General features: G+C 36.1%; 1 protein-coding gene across 10 annotated transcripts in view; it reads left to right on the top strand.

The window, feature by feature from the left end:
* The window catches only part of LOC149564688 (protein SAWADEE HOMEODOMAIN HOMOLOG 2-like), a 264,627-nt gene that overhangs the window by 154,529 nt on the left and 90,609 nt on the right, over window positions 1–19,489 (top strand). For all 10 annotated transcript variants that reach the window (XM_089818241.1, XM_089818237.1, XM_089818235.1 and 7 more), the window contains exon 9: window positions 13,455–13,506. In XM_089818241.1, coding sequence (XP_089674367.1) covers window positions 13,455–13,506 — 52 coding nt within the window. The remainder of the gene's footprint in view (window positions 1–13,454; window positions 13,507–19,489) is intronic.

Raw genomic sequence — 19,489 nt, 5'->3', positions numbered from 1 at the left:
CATCATGTTTAGGCTCAACTGTGTATTTCCCAATTTCCTCAATGTTGATCTGCACTTCTTGAGCTGTCTTTTCTTCCTTGTTCTTGTTCCAAATGTGATCAAGAGACCAAACATGCTTACGAGTGAAACATAACTGCTCTTTTGTAGAAAGATCTCGACTCAAATCATAATACTTCTTTTTTGCCAGATCATTCTTGTTTTGTAGCTTTGGATGGAAATCCATGTAATTAATGAAGGGTAACTCTTTTTGAATCTTTGAAGTTTGTTATACTCATCAAACATATCAAGCACCTTTGCCCTTATATCAAGTTGTGAGTCTTGAACTAACTGTTGCTGTAGTTTTATAGTATTTGTATGTCTATCACCAATAGTAGCCGATGAGTCCATATCTCTGGCACATGAAACATAACCAGAAGTTAGCTCATTTGTAGATGTCACTACTTCCCGTGCAGATATAGCTGGTTGATGATTACGTAATGTGTCTTTTCATTGTGACCTTATATTAGTTATTGAAGTGACAGTTGGCAGACCTTGCAACTCATCCCATACTTCTTTTAAAAGTTGTTGTCCTGTGGCTCTTTTTCTTTGATTCTTCTTGGCAGAATGAGTCCATGGCCTAAGATTCAGTTAGGGAGACAACTTTGTGCATAAGATATCATTGACTGCGCTAAGTGTAAGCTCTGTGTTTGATTGCTCAATGTAGGTCATATTCTTCTTTTGAATGTAATCCTGACCTTCACCATTTGCAGACTTCAAAAATGTCTGTTGCTGTTCTAAGATAGAAAATAGATGGGGATCAATTGGTGAAACAGATGAATGGTACACAACTGGATAAGTTTCATTGTCTTCTAGAAGCCCTGAAGGATGGAGGATTTTTGCAATGTAGGGATAGGTAGGATTGGGCTTCTTCTCGCCGCGACTACGGTGTAGGCTATTGGATTGCAATTTGAGCCTTAAGGTATCCATTCCAGCCTCCTGGAATCCCATAGCTGAATTGCAATGTAGCTTGTGAGTAAAATCAAGAGGCTCATCAAGCTTCATGTCATCCAATTGGAATTGTTGCTTGGTAATGAAGCTCAGGCAATGAGCGACACCTAGATCAGCATCATCTTGTCTCTCCTCTGAGAAATTTATTGAGCGTTTCATGACAGGAGATGGAGAGCAGTCTTCCTTGTAGAAAGAGGAATCAAGAACAGATACTAGGCTTGGCTGCTTAGCAACATCTGTAAAACCCAATGATTTGTAGTAGTGATCCAAATCTTTTGATGCATTATAATTTGTTTCTGCATCATAGTTTCTAGCATCTTTGGTTTTGGTTGAAGCTGGCTTCTCCATTTCCATAAGAGATGTTGTACTTCTATTGCTCTTTGAAAGCAGGGAAGCTTCATCTACCAAGCGATCATTTGAGCTCAAATTCACTTCATTGTCACCAAGCTCTGTAACAGATGCTTCCTTGATCTTCATCTTGTTGCAAGAAAAGCTATTTTCTTTGTCCAATCCATTTTTTTTCCTGGTAGTTTGTCTTGCAGACTTTGGAGACTACAATGGTGAGGAACTTTTGTTGGTGTCCCTTTGTTTCGTTGGGCTTCTTGAACGCTTAGCCATTCTTTCAGTTTTAACCTTGGTACCTCTTTGCTTGTTTTGGGTTGAAGAATTCAGGCTTCTCATAGAACTCAATGCCTAAGAAGATTGTTGTGTTCTTGTATTGAGTGAATAGCCAAGATACTCTATAAATCATTCATGATGCCATTGCTTCTCCCAATCTTGCTTGGCAATAAGTTCTTGTGTCTTATCATCTGACATATTGAGCCAATAGTTCAAGTCTCCAAACTAGATTACTCAGTCATGATCAAGAATTGTCTGAGGAAGTTTAACTCCAGAAATAGAAGGGAAATGCATCCTACACAATATTTCTAATACATCCGAATTTCTTCTTAACACATCTCCTATCCTCTCACCAGACGCTAAGTGTGAACACACAAAGCAAAAGCTTATCTGGTAAATGGACAAGCTAACTGATATAGATCCATGTAGAAATCAATTCAGATAGGAATCACTGTATTTTTAACATATTCCACCTTCATGAAGATCAAAATTATTAACACTGCTTGGAGATTCCTGACTTTGCTCAACTATATTCCTGTAACGGCAACAGGGATGCATATTATTTCTTTGAAATCCTGCAAATGTTCTCACTTCACTGCCGTCCTTGGGTGATGAAACGCTACCTTGTTAAATCATTCTTTTGCCTTAAAATGAATAAATACCTGTGTAAAAGACAGGATTTCTAAATACGTATCAGCCAAACTTCCTACTTTGTTTATTTCCGTCTCCAACTATTCTTAACGAGAAGACCTAGCTGGTTCGCAAATGAAGAGCAATCAAAATCCAATCTGTCCTACTGCCACGCCAATCTTAAAGCCACATTTCATAAAGCTAAGGTAACGCTTGTGGAAGGATATTCTCCGCCAACTCCACCTACCCTCCGGTGGTCATGCGTTGAAGAAAAAAACCTGCTACAAGATTTGGCGCACATCAAATGTACACCCCGCTAGACTCTACTCAAGAGTGAACAAATTGAATTTAAACTGCCTCGCCCTGTCAGTAGTGGATTTTCGGCCCACTTATCTCATTGTGACTGCAATGTATCTGACATATTTCCATCTCCTCCAACAGTTACGCCCTTGGTTGTCCACGTATTCATAGCTGGCATTGGTTCCCTTTTTCTGTCGTTAGAGCTGTTAATGGAGATTGGATGACTCGACTTCAACTTCCAAAACTCTCGACTAACACCACAACTTTTAGTAACGTCTTTGTTAAGAGTCGCCTCAGTTAAGTCTGACAATCCGCATAATTGGGCTCTCCGTTACACGGTAATATCAGAAAGCTTAATTTGCCCCTTCTTTCACCGCCAATGTGAGTAAGCAGAGATAGCACTTATAGCGTTTAACACTTCTTCATGGGAGTCGTAACATTTTATTTTCTCATCTGAAGGTCCATCTTCCCTTTGCTTGCTCCTGTGCATGCAACTCTGTAATATTTCGACCCTTTGGCTTAAAAAAATATATATTGTGGGATTCCCTGTCCTTAGATTTTACTATCTCCTCTTCAACCCGATATTCAATAGGATGCGTCTCCCATAGAAAATTCGCATGCACATATGCCTCTGTCCTTTGCTGGAACTAATTCATCCTGTATGCTATCAGAAATCACTATCTCTAGGTTGAGCATGCCATTTTCACCCAACTACAATCACTTTCTCAACTTTGAAGCTAATTGCCACTTCTTTACTTTGCTCTCACTCTTTTCTAGTCCACCTGACTTGAAGTCGCTATTTTTTCCTTTGCTCAGTATTTGTTCTTTGCATTTACTTGAGATTCCTCGAGTCTTCCAAGACCTCAATGGTATTAGGATGAGGATGACAATGATGTCGCTTTACGAAATTTGCTATTAGTTCAATAGCCTCAACTGTCGAAAACTTCACCGAAAGCTTGTTGATTCTCTTGCAATTTAGCATAGAAGAGCATTTGCTTTAGCATTTTGCACTACAAATTTTGTGCAAGTTGTTCATACCCATTCCCAACAATCGCATCAATTGAACTTTCCTTTGTTGGTGTAGATGCAGTTTCTTCCGTTTTGTCAAAAATCTGATAGGATGTCTAGTTTTTGAATAGAAAATGAATAGGTCTTTGAGCTTCACTCATGATCTTTTGAATTCTAGTAAATTTATTAATGAAATAACTCCAGATAGTACACATGAAGGATCTAAAACAAAGAATAATATCCGTGACCATCCTCTTGATGACTCTTCAAGTACTGATAATCATATTGTTGATACTTTAATTTCTGAAAATCATATTTCAGATACTGTTAGTGAGTTATGTCATGTGGATGTTCCATTCTCTGGAAGCTTTGATATTAATATCTTTAGCTCTGCCATTTCGAGCATCAATGTCCCTTTTTCAGGTTCCTACTAGGTTAGGTTCAGAAAGAGCTTTGCTAAAGTATCTCTGATAGAAATTTTAGAACTATGTAACCTCATATACTATTTGAATATCTGTGACTAGTACTGATCAACATTATGGCTACACCCAACAGGATGGCAGGAAATAGGCTCTGTTATAATTTCATAGGCTGGCAGGAAAACCAGCTCTGATACCACTATAATATCCCTAATCGGATATTAACTAACTTTCTCCTTGAACAATATGTCCAAAACTAAAATATCGCAGATGTACTTCAGAACTAGGAAATTCAGCAGAAATCCCAATAGAAATTCGACTAACTTCTAGCACTCAATTTAGAATTAGGCCAAAGAATACCGTGCTATAATTAAACCAGAAACTTCTCGACTAGTATATAACCCGTTATTTCGCAATAACATTCAAAATATCGACATGCAACCTAGGATTACAAATTGATATGATAAAACTAGAAAAACTTCTATAATTCCTTAAATAGTGATATTGCCTTATACAATCAGCAATATAATAACCAGCCACTAAACGTTATTGTATTATACAACAACAATACAATAACCAATTACATAGAAAACCAATCCTAAATACAGATTCAACAGTCGGATTGGAACAATAGGAAAATAACCTGTAAGCGTTAAAGAAACACCTGAAGTAATGTTTCTCGGGACAATGGGTTTGCATCCACTGTTTGCTAGCATGAGGGGCTATGTCCTCCAACTAGTTGAAAACTGAAGCTTCCTGAGACTCTCAAACAGAGAAATCTGAACTGAATAATAAAATCAAGCCTACTTCTCAATGAGTCTTTCCCCTTTTTAACACAAAACTGAGACCCTTTGACTTCGCTCTGGCCGTTGTCTTATTCCTCCTTGTCCTCATGTGACCACAAGGAATATTAATTTGTCCTTTAATAATAAATTTCCAGCATATTTAATATTGCAAATTTGGTTCTTCTTAATAATTCTGATGTCCCCAAAGAAGGGACATTACAACCTTGCTCATCAATTCATGCTTATTTTGTCATTTCTATGCATATTTTAGCTTGAAGTTGCACAATTGTCGATGTATATGCCATGAAAAGTGCATTTTGCTTTTAAATATGATGAAAAATATCATTTTAACACCTTTGGATTTTTCCCAAACTCCAAATTCGAATTTGCACTTGAAAGCAACTTGCTTGTTGACATGTTTGAGTCTAAAATCAAAGGTATGTAATTTTTTGTGCTTGTTTTCATTGTTTGCTTGCTTGCTTTCTTGTTTTTTTCTTCTTTTTGGAAGAAGTTACAAGTTCTTTCCTAGGAACTTGAGCACGTTTCATAGCATTCCATCTTTCATGATCTCGTGCAAGTGCATCATTTCAATCCACATCCATCATTATATGCCATAGAACATTGCATCTCATTCACCACATGCAATTACATGTAATCTCATTGTCCATTCGCAATTACATGTAATCTCATCTTCCATCTGCATTTCCATGTAATTCCATCCTTCATATGCATTTACATATAAACCTATTTTCCAAACCCACTTACATGTAATCTCATCCTTTGAACCTAGTTACATTTTTGAGTCAAGTCATGATTGCATGTAAATCACTTTACATGCGATTACATCCGAAGAATCCAACTTTAGTAGAAGGTCACTCTTTAAGTACCAAAATCGTCTTTGGTACACATTCATATGTATCCCAACTTGCATTCTTGGCCATATCCACGAAAGCCCATCATTTCCCATATGCAATCCATCTTTACAAGTCCAACTTTGGCCCTTTCCATCCAAATACATATGCTTTTTGGTTTATTTCCAGCCATCATGTGTTCTTTTAGTGTCTAATCCATACTTCAAATACCAACCCCTCATGGATTTGTCATTGTAACTCATATCCTAAAATTCTCAAGAATTCAATCTCATTGGAAGATGTTATCATCTTCATGTTATGACACACTCTTCAAGATATCTCAAAACTTCTTCAAAGAGCAGAGATATACCATCAAGAAGGCATGTTTTGATTCTTAAGAACCAATAATTCATTTTCCCAACGGTTTCCCAAGAACCTGAATTCGTGTGCGAATGTGCCAAGCACTTTGTCTCAATAAAAAGAAGAGGAGGTTGCAAATGTTTGTGGGAAAGTTGTTCTGAGTTTACATCTGGACATCGTTGAGAAGTTCTTCAAAGTGTTAGAGACTCCAGTTTGTGTTGAACAAGACGTTTTGATTGTCAAGAACCAAAATTCATTCGATCTTCATTTTCCCAATGTTTGTCTGAGAACCTAAATTCGTGTGCAAATGTGCCAAGCACTTTGTGTCAATAAAAAGAAGAGGTTGGAAATGCTAGTGGGAAAGTTGTTTTGAGTTTACATCTAAACACCGTTGAGAAGTTCTTCAAAGTGTCAGAGACTTGAGTTTGTGCTTATTTACAAAGGAGAATTCACAACAACTTGAATGAGAAAAAGCTTGATCACATCAAGTTTATCAAATGACATCAAAAGAGTCAGAGGCTATCAAAAGACGCAATACTATGATTATCAAGGTGAATGTAATGGCACGAAATACAAGAACTCTTGATCTTACTCTTGAATGAGAAAAAGCTTGATCACATCAAGTTTATCAAATGACATCATCAAAAAGAGTCAGAGGCTATCAAAAGACGCAACACCATGATTATCAAGGTGAATGTAATGGCACGAAATACAAGAACTCTTGATCTTATGATCATTCGGGTTAACATTGCCAAGTACAAGGCCCTTCAAAACAATCCCTTGGATTGTTTCAATTCTCTTCTGTCTTCTTCCTTCTTTATTTTTAACGTTTGTAGTTGGAGAGGATCTATTACAACAAAATATGTAATTACATGTAATCCAATAATTTCTCTTGTTAGTAAGACCGAGTCAAAGTTGGTTGAGTTACTTCCACTTTTTCATCTACTTTTTTCTCAACTCCTTTGGCTATATAAAGGAGTGCCCTCTCATTGTAAAAATCTTCTTTGTTGTATGCAAGATAGATCTGCCAAACTTGTGCAAGCTTAACTTTGATTGTGCAGTACCAATTTGGGATAAAACTGAATAAAAGACGCAATTGGATTCAAAGCTTTGACTGGAAGCAATTGTGATAGAGCAAGTTAGAAGCTTTGATTGTAATTTGTGCCTATTGTCTTTGATTCATGTTATTATTGTGTGTTCAATAATAGAGTGTAGTGAATTAAGAAGAAATCATAGCCGAAGCTTTGATTAGGAGCAGTTGTGGTGATACATAGACTAGAAGCTTTGATTGCAGCTTGTGTTACCATCTCAAATTCACGAAATATAGTTATAATTTCCCTACTTCTGGAAGTCTTCGCACCCCAATGGTAGTGATTTTTTTTATAAGTTAGACAAATAAGATTTAGAGCCAAATCGGTACGCTTTCATTCAGCCTTTGAGTTGATGTTGGTTTATTGGTATCATCATTTCCAGCTACTAGATAGAAGTGTAGTTAGAGATTTCATCTTGGCCATTACTCACTTTGCGGGTAAGTGGATTCTTTCCTGAAAGTTTAGAGGAAAGAATATTGGTAACACTCCTTACAAAATCTCTCAACTTCTTGCTTACCTTGAGTTGATCCAAGGAATGGTGAGAATGGGGAGCCTTCCCTTTAATGTAGGAGAGACTTAGTCTCATATGCTGTGGCTGGTCTACCTATTTTGCGATTAGATTTTTACAAAATTGTCAGTTGCAAAATATCCACCCAACATGTATGACCATATATATATATATATATGTTCAAACATCAAAGGTATGGAATATAAATGTATAACTATAAGAAGAGTGATACAAATAAATTCATATTAGTGATTAAATAAAATTTTATTCCATAATGAAAATTAAATTGCAATCAATATTTAATACCCATATACATTTCATCAAAAGTATCATGGTCAACATTTGTCGCAACCTCATTTGAACCACAACCAATTAGATTATTATTCCCACTGGCTATGTGTTATGTACAAAACTTGCCTCGTGATCATCTATAAAGAGTTGGGCAAGCTATGCGATTGTATTATTGAAGGGCTAGATCCCAATTCCTTATCACATGCTCATTGTTTTCATCTAAGGTGGTAGATTCTTTGCTGAGGACCCATAATCGAGTCTGGTTACCCAAGTTCCCCGTGAGTTTGGCCTGGCTGAACCCATAAGGAACCAAAGTGCCTAGGCTGCACTCCAAACAAACCTGAACATACCAGCGTTAGTGGGAGCCCAAAAATTGGCCCACCAACCTATAAACTGATTTTATAAAACAATGAATACCCTAATGCCCCTTATTCTTATCCTAAATAGATCTTTTTGCTCATTTCATTTATTTTTCATCAGAGCACTTGCATTATCACCATTTTTTTCTCAAGCTTGTTAAGAAGGTTGCTGCATCTTTCTTCCAAGGTGAAGGCTATGAGGAGTGAGACATGCTCGAAAGGCTTAGGAATAATTGGAGAAGGAAGATTTAGCCATCAACATTCAGTGAATCTTCTTTTTTATTGAGTATTCCATGATGTTTTAAAAAAGGATCATGTTTATAAATTATTTTGAAATAAACTTTGAATAGTTTCAAAATTTTCTTATGCATATCAAATGATTATAATGCTCTTTTTTTTTTTTTTTTTTTTTTCTCAATAATGTTTTGATTTTTTGCATTTTCAGCTCATTATTCATACACATGGCTGAAGTGGAAGTTCTAGTTCAATTGCCTAGGGCCAAAATGATGACAGCCCTTTCAAAATTGACGTAGGTTCACCATTTTGGCATTTTACAACAATGTTTAATCAAATGTTTAGTAATAGGAGATATTTTTGGCAGCATAATCATTGCAATATGGAGTATATGAGCTCATAACTATCGAGTGCAAGCTAACTTCCATGCCATCCTTTTACACGGAATATAAACTTCTTATAGGCTAGATAAGGCACCAAAATGTCTACTTTTATAATATATCAAAGACCAAAAGAAAACTAATGTGAGTGTAACCTCCCCATAGAGTTGAATTTAATAAATAATATCAAATAAAGTAATAAATATCATAACAATTTATTTATCAAATCGATATAATATAATCTTATATCAATTGATATAGTAATAATATAAAAATAGTATAATAATAAAATATTATTATTACCATCGAAATAATAATATCATTAGGATACACATAATAAAATTATTATAATGAAAATATATATATCATAAAATATAATAACTTGGGAACCTATCCAATCCATATAATTATTATAAATAATAAATATAACTTTAATAAACAAATAATATATTTCTAACATTCCCAAGATGACTGTAAGGTATAGTCGACAAAGATCACGTAGAAATGGAGCAATTTGGATTGTTATTCAAATAATTGAAGACTCCTCAACAATGACCATTGCTATCGATAAATAAAACTATATGGAGGGGTGACTATTTAAGAGGCGATGTCGTCAAATGATGGTGTATGCGTAACAAGGTTTTCAATACAATGTTGAGTTCAACCATAGAAATCTAAATAGAGTATTTGATTGATCCATGTCCGGTAATAGGCAACCCCTAATTGAAGGTGTTGTGATTGTTTAATCCATCCTAAATCAAGTTAACAGTTGGATTATAGTTTATACAATGATTGCAAACATTGTTAGTATAAGGAAGGTAGGCGTCAGTTGATAAATAATAGTCAGTTCTTTTATCCACACGCCTGATCGCAGAAATGAGAGGGGGATTGCACAATATTCAGGAGGATATTATGGAGTAGAAGAAAACCCAGTCCAAACTTGCTCACCATAGAAAGGAATATCGATTGTCAGCAAGAAGACAAAAAGAGGCCAGTGGAAGTGATAGCTTGGCAACCACAGTCAGTGATTGAGTTAATCTCAATCCTAAACCGGAATACATAGAAGATAAGGTGAGACAAAGGATAGCATTAAGATAGAGTTCACATCCCATAATATGTATCGAATCAGGAGGAGGGGAAGGTATCAGACAATCTGCAAATAGATACTAATCTGTGCAGTCCGGCATATTGAACAACAGTAACTGTGCATGAGGATCTACTCTTCGACAACTATATTCACATAAAACCCAAGCACAAAACTAGAGGACTTACCGTTACAACAGGTCGAAGGAGGAAGGAAGGGAATACAATAGTTGGTCCAACGAACTCATAATTATAGTGCCCTCAATACATAAAACATTGTACAATTGAGTTCACTCTTATTTCCTGATAATGAGTCGAGTCCCAAAAGGTGTAGAGTCTTGCAATGCAAGTATTCTTATCTATGAGCACATGATATAACACTTGTGATGTAATAGATCACTTCTTGGAATAACTATTGCGATATTGAAAGCGAAGCCTATATATTTTTAAAATAAGAAACCCCATACAATTGTAGTAGGTTCAATACCTATCATATATTTGAAATCTATTAAATAATACTAATTACAATCTATACGCATAACAGATCCATAAATTAAGTTCATACAAGTATTTTAAACCAACTAATTGTGCATACTTCAAAGATAATGATTAAGGGTTAGGATTTTATAAGAAAGAAGTCTTTTACAATTTGAAATCTGGAGAACATTGCCCTTCTATTCCAAGCTAAGGGACAGGGGACACTACAGTGAGCAGCAACAAATCAAAGACTAATGCATATTAAACAAATACTTTTCAACTGAGTAATTTGGACAACAGTTTACCTAAGTTAGAAAATGCTTTCAAGTCATCTCTAACTACTGGTAGTACAAGGAAAGATAAGTGTAGCAAAGATGAAAGTGATTGTGATTTAGATGATGAAGATCAAGATGAGCTTCAAGTATTGCTGGCTAGGAGGCTACCAAGAGGAAAAAGAAAGTTCAAAGGTAAACTACCTACAAATGTGAGGTGAGATTCTTGTTTCACTAATGCATCATCTTTAAAGGAGAGTGCATTGGAATGAAGAGAGGGTAGATAAGATAAGATAACTTTATAATTTCCAACAAGTGACCACAAAATGGGTCAAAGCATTGGCATTAAAAGATGTGGGCCAGCCGATTTCGTCATGCCACTCGGAGGCATCTTCTCTCTTGTCTTGGCAAGAGGATGATTAGTCTTTGATTTGTGGACAATATAATAGTCCACAAAAACGAGTTCCATTGTATAGGTCCTTCAAAAAAGAAATTAGAGAGGTTGCAAATAAGAGAATTGATCATTATTTTAAGGTAACGGGCTTCCTTTCAACATTATTGGATCACCTTATTAGAGGGAGATAGTGATTTCAATTATACCTCTTGATTACTTTGTCTTAGTTATGAGAAGATGGGGACTACCTTAACAGTGAATGAAAAGGCTTTAGTAGAGACATCAAATGATCAAAGATACATGGCCAAAAACATGTTTGTCCATCATTTTTGATTCATGAAAATATTACAGAATGAAGTCATTGATCAATGTTATATTAGTGTCCCATAAACGTATATTGTTCTTAAAGGTAGTGGATTGTGAGGGGCAAGTGAAAGTTGCAAGTTTCATTGTCAATATCTTCATAAAACCCACTGAGATGGTCTGGCCTACAGATGTTGTCAAAGTCATAATAGACTATGTTGAATATTGTGGGGTAGATAGATCTTTAATTAAGGCCACATATAATCACATTTTTTGGACACCACATGCAGTCCACTGAATTTAATCTTGCAAAATTCTCTCATACAAATTAAATTTGGTCAAAAAATTTTTACATAGAGGCAAAGGAGATTCAAATGTTTGTGATTAATCATCACTAGTCACAAGCCATATTCTGAAGCTTCTCCAAGTTGAAGTTGTTGAAGGTAATTTGATTTTTTTTTTTAATGTTTTATTTGTTGATTTTTCTTAGTTGATATATTACTTGTATTATTTTATGCCATGTTAGGTTGCCAAAACACTATTTGCATTTCACACAATTGTCTTGAGATGACATGTCAATGTGTGAGAGGCTTTGAGTGCAACATCTTCAACACATTTGGAGTGTATGGAAGTAGTCAAGAACAAAAAGAGCCCTGAAAGTAAGATCGTGGATCTTTGATAATGAGTGGAGGGGTTGTGCGGAATATGTTTTGACTTTCATTGAGTCCATCATGGGCTTGATTAGGTATGCTGGTACTGAGTGCTCATGTTTGGATGAAATTTATGATGGTATGGACATCATGGTGGAGAACACAAGAACAATAATACATGCCAAGGAACATAACCCAATGGATACATTTTTCAAAATTATGTAACATATTATGGTTGATTGTTGGAACACAATGACCACCCCCATACATATCTAGGAACTTGCTTTGTCGTTAAGGTTTTATAGAAAAGAGATACTTGCATTGCTAAGAGTGTGATACCATATAGAGTTGCAGAGGCTACTACTGGCTACAAGGCTGCATTTAGAAAGATATATATATATATATATATATATATATATATATATATATATATATATATATGTAGGCCAATTCGTACCTTCAAATATCATGATACTATCCCTCTTCATGCCAAATATAGGATGAACCATGAATGTTGATGATGGCGGAATGGAGATGTTTAAGGCTACTTTTATTGCAGCCTCTTGCAATTAAATCTCTCCCAAGTACTGTAATTTGTATCTTTTTATTATTTATTATAATATCTTTATATCTTTTTATTATTTATTATAGTTTTTTCTGTTTGATGCTATCATATTAAAATTGTTTTATCCATAATTTGATTATATTGAGCAAGCTGGTAATTCCTTTAAATTAATTATACGTCCACAAAAGGCACTCATTGTGGGTATTTCTTATGGACAATTGTTATTGTAAAGTGGGTGTGGTACCATTCAGCATTTCATAGCTGGACGTGGGCAGAGAGACAAGATTCATTAAAGATTTGAAGTGATTTAGGAATGGCGATGTTCATTTCTGGAGACTGCATTATGTATTTTCAGATTTGAGGTTTGTGTGAAAAATCTGGAATGTTACCTTCTTTATACAATTTGTAGCAGTTACTGCAATTTAATGGAATGGAGCGCTCTTTATTTTTAGTTTATGTATGGTTTGGAAGGCTGTAATTTCATTTTTGATTCAGTGCATTGTTATTATCACAATCCCTTTAAAAACTACATTAGAGAGAGAGAGAGAGAGAGAGAGAGAGAGAGAGAGAGAGAGAGATGGACCAATCCAGCCAGCAGGGCTTTTAACTTTTTTACACATCTAGCAATATGGGTACTCATTATTAAATTTGTACCATTCAATGCAAAATCAATCTATATCTATAATTACAAACCTTTGCTTATTTTTGTCTGACTGATTGGATAAGGTGAACTAAGGTGATCTATCATATGTAGTGCACTAATGGTAATTATCCTTGAAAGGACGAAAATGCATATTTGGGAAAGTTTTTCTCTTTATTTATTTTGCGCATCTTCTTTCTTCTTGAGCACTACTATTATCATTATATTAATTCTAATTGTTTTTTGCAGGTATGATGTTGCTGGTTTCTTAACCCATAGAATGTTGGAACGGGATGATCCTGTAAGTGTAGGATATGTTGACTATTTTTCAATTGTCTGTCTCACTTACTTTTTCACTAACTACAGTGAATCCATTTTATATCCTTTGTTTTTAGCTATTTTTGTTTCTCATGACATGAATGGAGGAGATAGGGTGGACAGTGATAGATTATAGTAGATGGTCTTCCACTAGTTGCATTTGAAGGAAATAATGTTGGAAGGAAAGGAAAGAGCTAATATTGTTGATAAATTGTTTATGAAATATAATTTTCTCACTAGCCCTAGAGTTCTGTCATGTCATGTTCTGACTGAAGTTCCTTTGTATTATATCATTTTTTAAAACTTCCGAATCTATTCAACTAAAGAGTTATGTGAAAATTGTGTAGAAAATTTTCTTTAGTGCAAGATTATACTTTCAGTTTATTTTGAGTAGAGTACTACAATAGAGGAAGATGCAGACATCTTAAGAAGAATGAGATGTCGGAGCTATTTCATTTGACATGAACTGAACTTCCTCCCAATACTAGTTACTACCGACAGATACATGGGAAACCTGACATTGTCTATGTCTACTTGATAAATTGCGTTTTTGGTCATGAAAAGGCATGGATCAAATAGCTACATCGGGGAGAGCATTTTTTGGATAACATCTATCATGTCTATCAGGTTGACACCATTTAGAGCTCTGTATAATTATAAGGCTGCAACTTTTATTAACCTTGTGATTTCTGATACTAGGGTTAAGAGGCCAAAGATTTGATCAAGTCAGGATATCTTTAAAACTCTCAAGGATAGCTTCTATCACATGCAAAATCAGCAAAAAAAGTTTGTAGATCAACATTATATTGAACACACTTTTGAGGTTGGCATCACGGTTTACTTGAGAATCTGAGATTACAACAATACAGTAAAGTAATTTCTTAAGAGGATATTCAGTAGAAAAGCTTATGCTCCATTTTTATGGAATGTATGGAATCAAGCAAAGGTCTGGAAACTTTGTACATGAGTTGGAATCGTTAGAACATTGTAAGAGTCATAATGTGTTTTAAACTTTTATGTTCTAAGCATGTGAGCTTCATGCCATTACATCAATAGAGTTAACTCTTTTAGTCTTTTAGCTGAAGAATAGAAGTTGATTTTGGTTCTTGAAGAGATTGCTGACAGTAGAGAATAGAAACTAAGAAAGTAATAAAATTATAGAATAGAAACTAAGAAATGTAAACATAATAGAATATGTGGTTGATCTTTGGAAGGATCTTCCAATTGAAGTTGCATCTTGGGAAGGAGAGAAGACTTTGGAGCATCCAAATTCCCACTTGCTTGTGGATAAGGAATTTTGGGGAAGGACTGTTATTTGTCCTTCTCAAGCACAAGTTTGTTAATGGACTTTAACCTGTTTTTCACAATTTTTCCTGTAGGCTGATGCGATGGTTGGAAAAGAAAATTAATCAACTAAATTGTTGTGGAAAAATGACTTTGTGTTATATAAAAGATGACTTATATTATTATTTAAAACAATATCCTAAATGTTGCTAGATTGAAGGTATGAAAAGGTAAGTATAAAGGCACACTATATTTTCAAAATAACGGAAAGAATAGTTGTCAAGAAAAATATAATATTATTTTATTTAGTAAAAAATTTATTAAAGAGAATAATTTTTTTTGAAAGGGGTCTTCTTGCTCATTTGAACAATGTTATTTTTCAAGAATGACAATGTGCATTCTTTCTTTCTGGAAGATGGAAGCGCTTTGGATTTGTTGGTTTGATAACAAAACCTCTTTTATCCTTTTAGTTCATTTCCACGTAGTGATAGCCAATTTACTCCAACCTGACTATGATTTCCAGTGTTCCAATTTTCAGTTCGTGTTGGAGATTTAAGAGCTTGCCGGGTAATGATTTGTTATTGTTTTGCTCCTTTATTATTTTATTTTTGTTGAATAATCTTCTGTTGCAATCTGTAAAATCCTCAAACTGCGGTAGGTTGTACAGCTTGATTTTGAGAGTTTGTTGCCTTTAGCAGGCTGTACTAATCAGCTAATTGATTCTAGCCCTGAACTACAGTCTAAATCGGATAACTGGTGAAGTCCATTGTTATTTTTATTTGTATGTTAACCAATGCTAATGCATATTTTGCAGTCTAACACAGGCATTGAGGGACATCAGGATGGGGAAAAAAAGGGCCTAAATTGGGGGACGGGGTGGTTGGGATGGAAGTGCTATAATATACTATACGTATAGTACTTGAAATGCTGGTTATGAAATGACTTATCATAGTATAAGAACTAATGAATTATAATACCAAATACTTGAACATAGCAAAATTGCAATCTGAATATCAAAAATATCATAAAGATGATTAAAATCAATAGCGTGGTATCAAAATAAGTACAAAATCATGTACATACATTCATTAATATGCATATATATTGGGTGTGTAACGGTAACATTTGTTGTAGCTAGTAAACCACCTTCCTATCACAAGTGACACACTTGTAACTTTTTCTTGCAGAGACCCCTAATGAGGAGACAGTGGCGTGAAGGTGATGGCGGTGTGGGGTGGGGACTTTGGAACACCAAGTCCTTGACACAGGTGTGTGAGGGTTTTTTTTGGTTTTGGGGGTGTTGTCGGCAAAAGTGTGTTATGACATTGGGATTAGTAAAACGTGTGTTAAGGGTGTTAGTAAGTAATGAAAGGGTGTAATGTTATGACGCGACGGTTGGGTCGCACCTCTTTGGGATCTTTATGTACACTCTCCGTTGGGTGAAAGGATTGATTTTGTATTAGTCATTGCTATCTATGTTGTGTATTGTTGTATGATGTACTTGAAGCATTGAAGCATTAATGAAATATATCTGGTTCTTGAAGCATTACATGTCTTTCCGTGTTATGTCTTATAGCTTGTTACTGTAGTATACATTAATCTAGTTTACTGTAGGCAATAAACATTTGGCGCCATTGCAACTGAATCTGGGAAGGACAACACAACAAATGACATACGTAGAATCAATGGGATTACCGATATCAGAGAATGTCAAGACTAATAAAGATGGAGTGACTGAGTTGTTCGAACTTCCAAATACTGTTTTGAGCAACAATTGAAACATTCGTACAAAGAGATGTCGTACATGCAGAAGTTCCTAAGGACACCGTTTGGGACACCTTGAATGTGTGTTTGGCTGCAAACAGACTCTTGCACTAGTTTTCTTGATAATTCGCGCAAGCATTCCCTGCACAGGCTAGGTGAATGGAGGAAATTGAAAGGGAGCAACGCCAACAACAAACCTTGAGAAACTTTGTTGAACGTAATTGTCGGGAAGAAGAGGAACGAGATGGGATCTGATAGAGATCCAACCCATGAGCCTTGGGCCTTAGGAATGTTGAAGGAAAAGAGCACTTGGAACTCTGTAATGGTCACATAGATGATCCATGATGTACGGAGATTATAAATAAATAAAGAGTGTTCGTTGTTATTTATGATTTTTTTTTAATTGATGCCAAACCAATTAAATAAGGATAGAAATAGAAAAGAGCAAAATGATGTTGAACATGCCACACATTAGGCTTTAATCCTCGTAGGACAATCCAAATGGAGGCAAAGACTTAGGCAACTGAGCGTAAGGGACCATGGTGGTGTCATGCAGGATGACCACGGTGCCACGAGAGGTGCACTGACTGACTGGGAACATGGTTTGCTTGACCGTTGGTGGGTTAGAAGTAGTGAGGACTTAATAGAAGAGACACATAAGATTAAGTTGGATCGAGGAAACAAGGGAGGAATTCAAAAATTTGTCTCGTACACCAGGGGTGCAAAATCGGTGCAAGAATGAAGAGGAAACCAACGTGGCTAGAGGTGCTGAAGCAGCATGAGCATGTGGTAACCGAGACAACCGAGACAATCAGTTTGTGCCTTACACATTTAACAAGCGAGTACAATTTGCTAACTTGCCCCTGCAGTTTGCTAACCTGCCCCTATTTTGAGAACCTAACACACCACAATGCAACATGGGTGCGCAGGCTTAGGCATAGACACAAACCCAGTACCAGGTACAACAAAAACAACCAATAAAGCCAACATAGCGAATTGTAACAATGTAGGAGGCACCAACTATGGTAGGACAGAAGTAGAAACTGCCTAAATTCACAGGTGATGGTACAGAAGACTTTGTGCGACACCGTAAAACATGTGATACTATATGGATGACCAATGACATAATGGCTCAAGATGATTGGGTGCGACAATTCTCGGTCACTCTAAGGGGAGTAGTGATCAATTTGTTCTCTGATGTCGATCAGACGAAGATAGCCACATGGCTGAACCTGAAGGAGGAGTTTGAGGTAGAGTTCCATCTATTAAGAGATGATAATGCAATTGTAGTAGAAATCTACAATACCAAACAAGCGAAGGACAAGACCATCAATAGATATGGGCAGAGGCTGAAGTAGTTAGTGGGGAAGATGGAAAGCTCACCAATCGATGGCATGAAGAAACATTGGTTCATTGAAGAATTAAAGCCTGCACTTCGTAAAAAAAATGAAAATAGTACTACCAATGTCATGCATCTATGTATATAATAGAGCGATGGACCTTAAAAGAGAAAGGAAGACGAGGAAGAAGAAGAAGAATAGATCATCTGATGAGGAAGATGATTCTTCCAGAGAGCAATGATGAAGAATAGAACAAGAAGATCCGGGCACTATAAAAAGACATGTTGCATATGATGAAAGAGTTTAAGAACATGAAGACTAACCTTGGTCGAAGCACTGAAGGCGACTTTTGGTGTACGGATTGTAAAGAGGAAGGCCACACAAATGGCTCTTGCCCCAAAAATCAGTTTTGCGACTTTGCAAAATAGTCAATTATTCCACTAAAGAATGTCCGTTCAAGATGAATACTAGAGGCCACCAACAACTCTTAATGACACAAGAAGTATCTACCTTAGGAGTCACTGGAATGGGGAATGCAAACACTAACATGACATTGTTTGGGGGATACACAAACAATCGACAAGGAAGAGGTGGAAATATGACAATAACGATGGAGGTTGTAGTCGTATACAGTATGACCCAAGTGGGTAACTGATGATACAATGCCGTGCCTGTAATCAATGGGGCCACTTCGCCAAAGAGTGTATGAAGAGTAAATCACTATAGTTTTTGTGGAGATCATGTGGTCCTGGAGACCATGACGAGTCAAAATGCCTGGAGCCAAAGGTGAACTTGCTGAACAGTGAAAGGAATGGTGAAGAAATGTTAGTGGTCACCTGAGCACAAGGGAAGAAAGTTGTGTACCCAAATCTCGAAGAGGAGAAAAGAAGGATGTGGGAAGCAAAAGTTGAAATAGAGAAGGAAATAATGGAGAAAGAAGGGAAACAAATGATACTGTGAGCACCTCAATGAGGACTATGGTGGAGCAAAACATCATAAGGTAGGTGATGCAAGTTGAAATCCCCATAAAACTAAATGACCTTGCAATGCCACAATTGAGAACAATGATATTAAACATAACATCATTTTCGAGGGCATCAGATAGACCAACGAAGAGTACTTACCATGAGAGAGAAAAATCCATTAGAAAGAAGATTCCTTTAGGGACAAAGGACCCCATGTTACTTGTGGTGAATCCAAGAAGACACGTTGCAGTGGTGAAGATGGGCATCCTTGGGACCATCCCTACGAACACTATTGTGGCCATCGACATTTCAATTGGTAGTTGCTAATCAACACGATATTAAGCCTACTGGGGCTCTAATGGCATAGAGAGTGATGATCGGAATACAACCCTTCATCTTGGACTTTGTAGTGATTCCATATAAGAGGAAAGGATATGATGCGATCCTCTAAAGGGGTTAGTTGGTGCAAGAAAAAGTGAATCATGATTGGAAGAAGAATGCTTTTTCGATGGAAAGAAGGGATCGTAAGTTCACGAGTGACCTAGGAAAAGAGATGGTGAGTGAAGTTCTGACATCCTCTTCTGATTTTGAAGTCAAAGAAGAAGATGATGAA

This window comes from Cupressus sempervirens, chromosome 3 (assembly GCF_028749045.1).
Source record: "Cupressus sempervirens isolate cs-2001-9-10 chromosome 3, ASM2874904v1, whole genome shotgun sequence".
Lineage (NCBI taxonomy): Eukaryota > Viridiplantae > Streptophyta > Pinopsida > Cupressales > Cupressaceae > Cupressus > Cupressus sempervirens.
The sequence above is the reverse complement of the archived record's forward strand: the minus strand, read 5'-3'. Positions and strand labels throughout refer to the sequence as shown.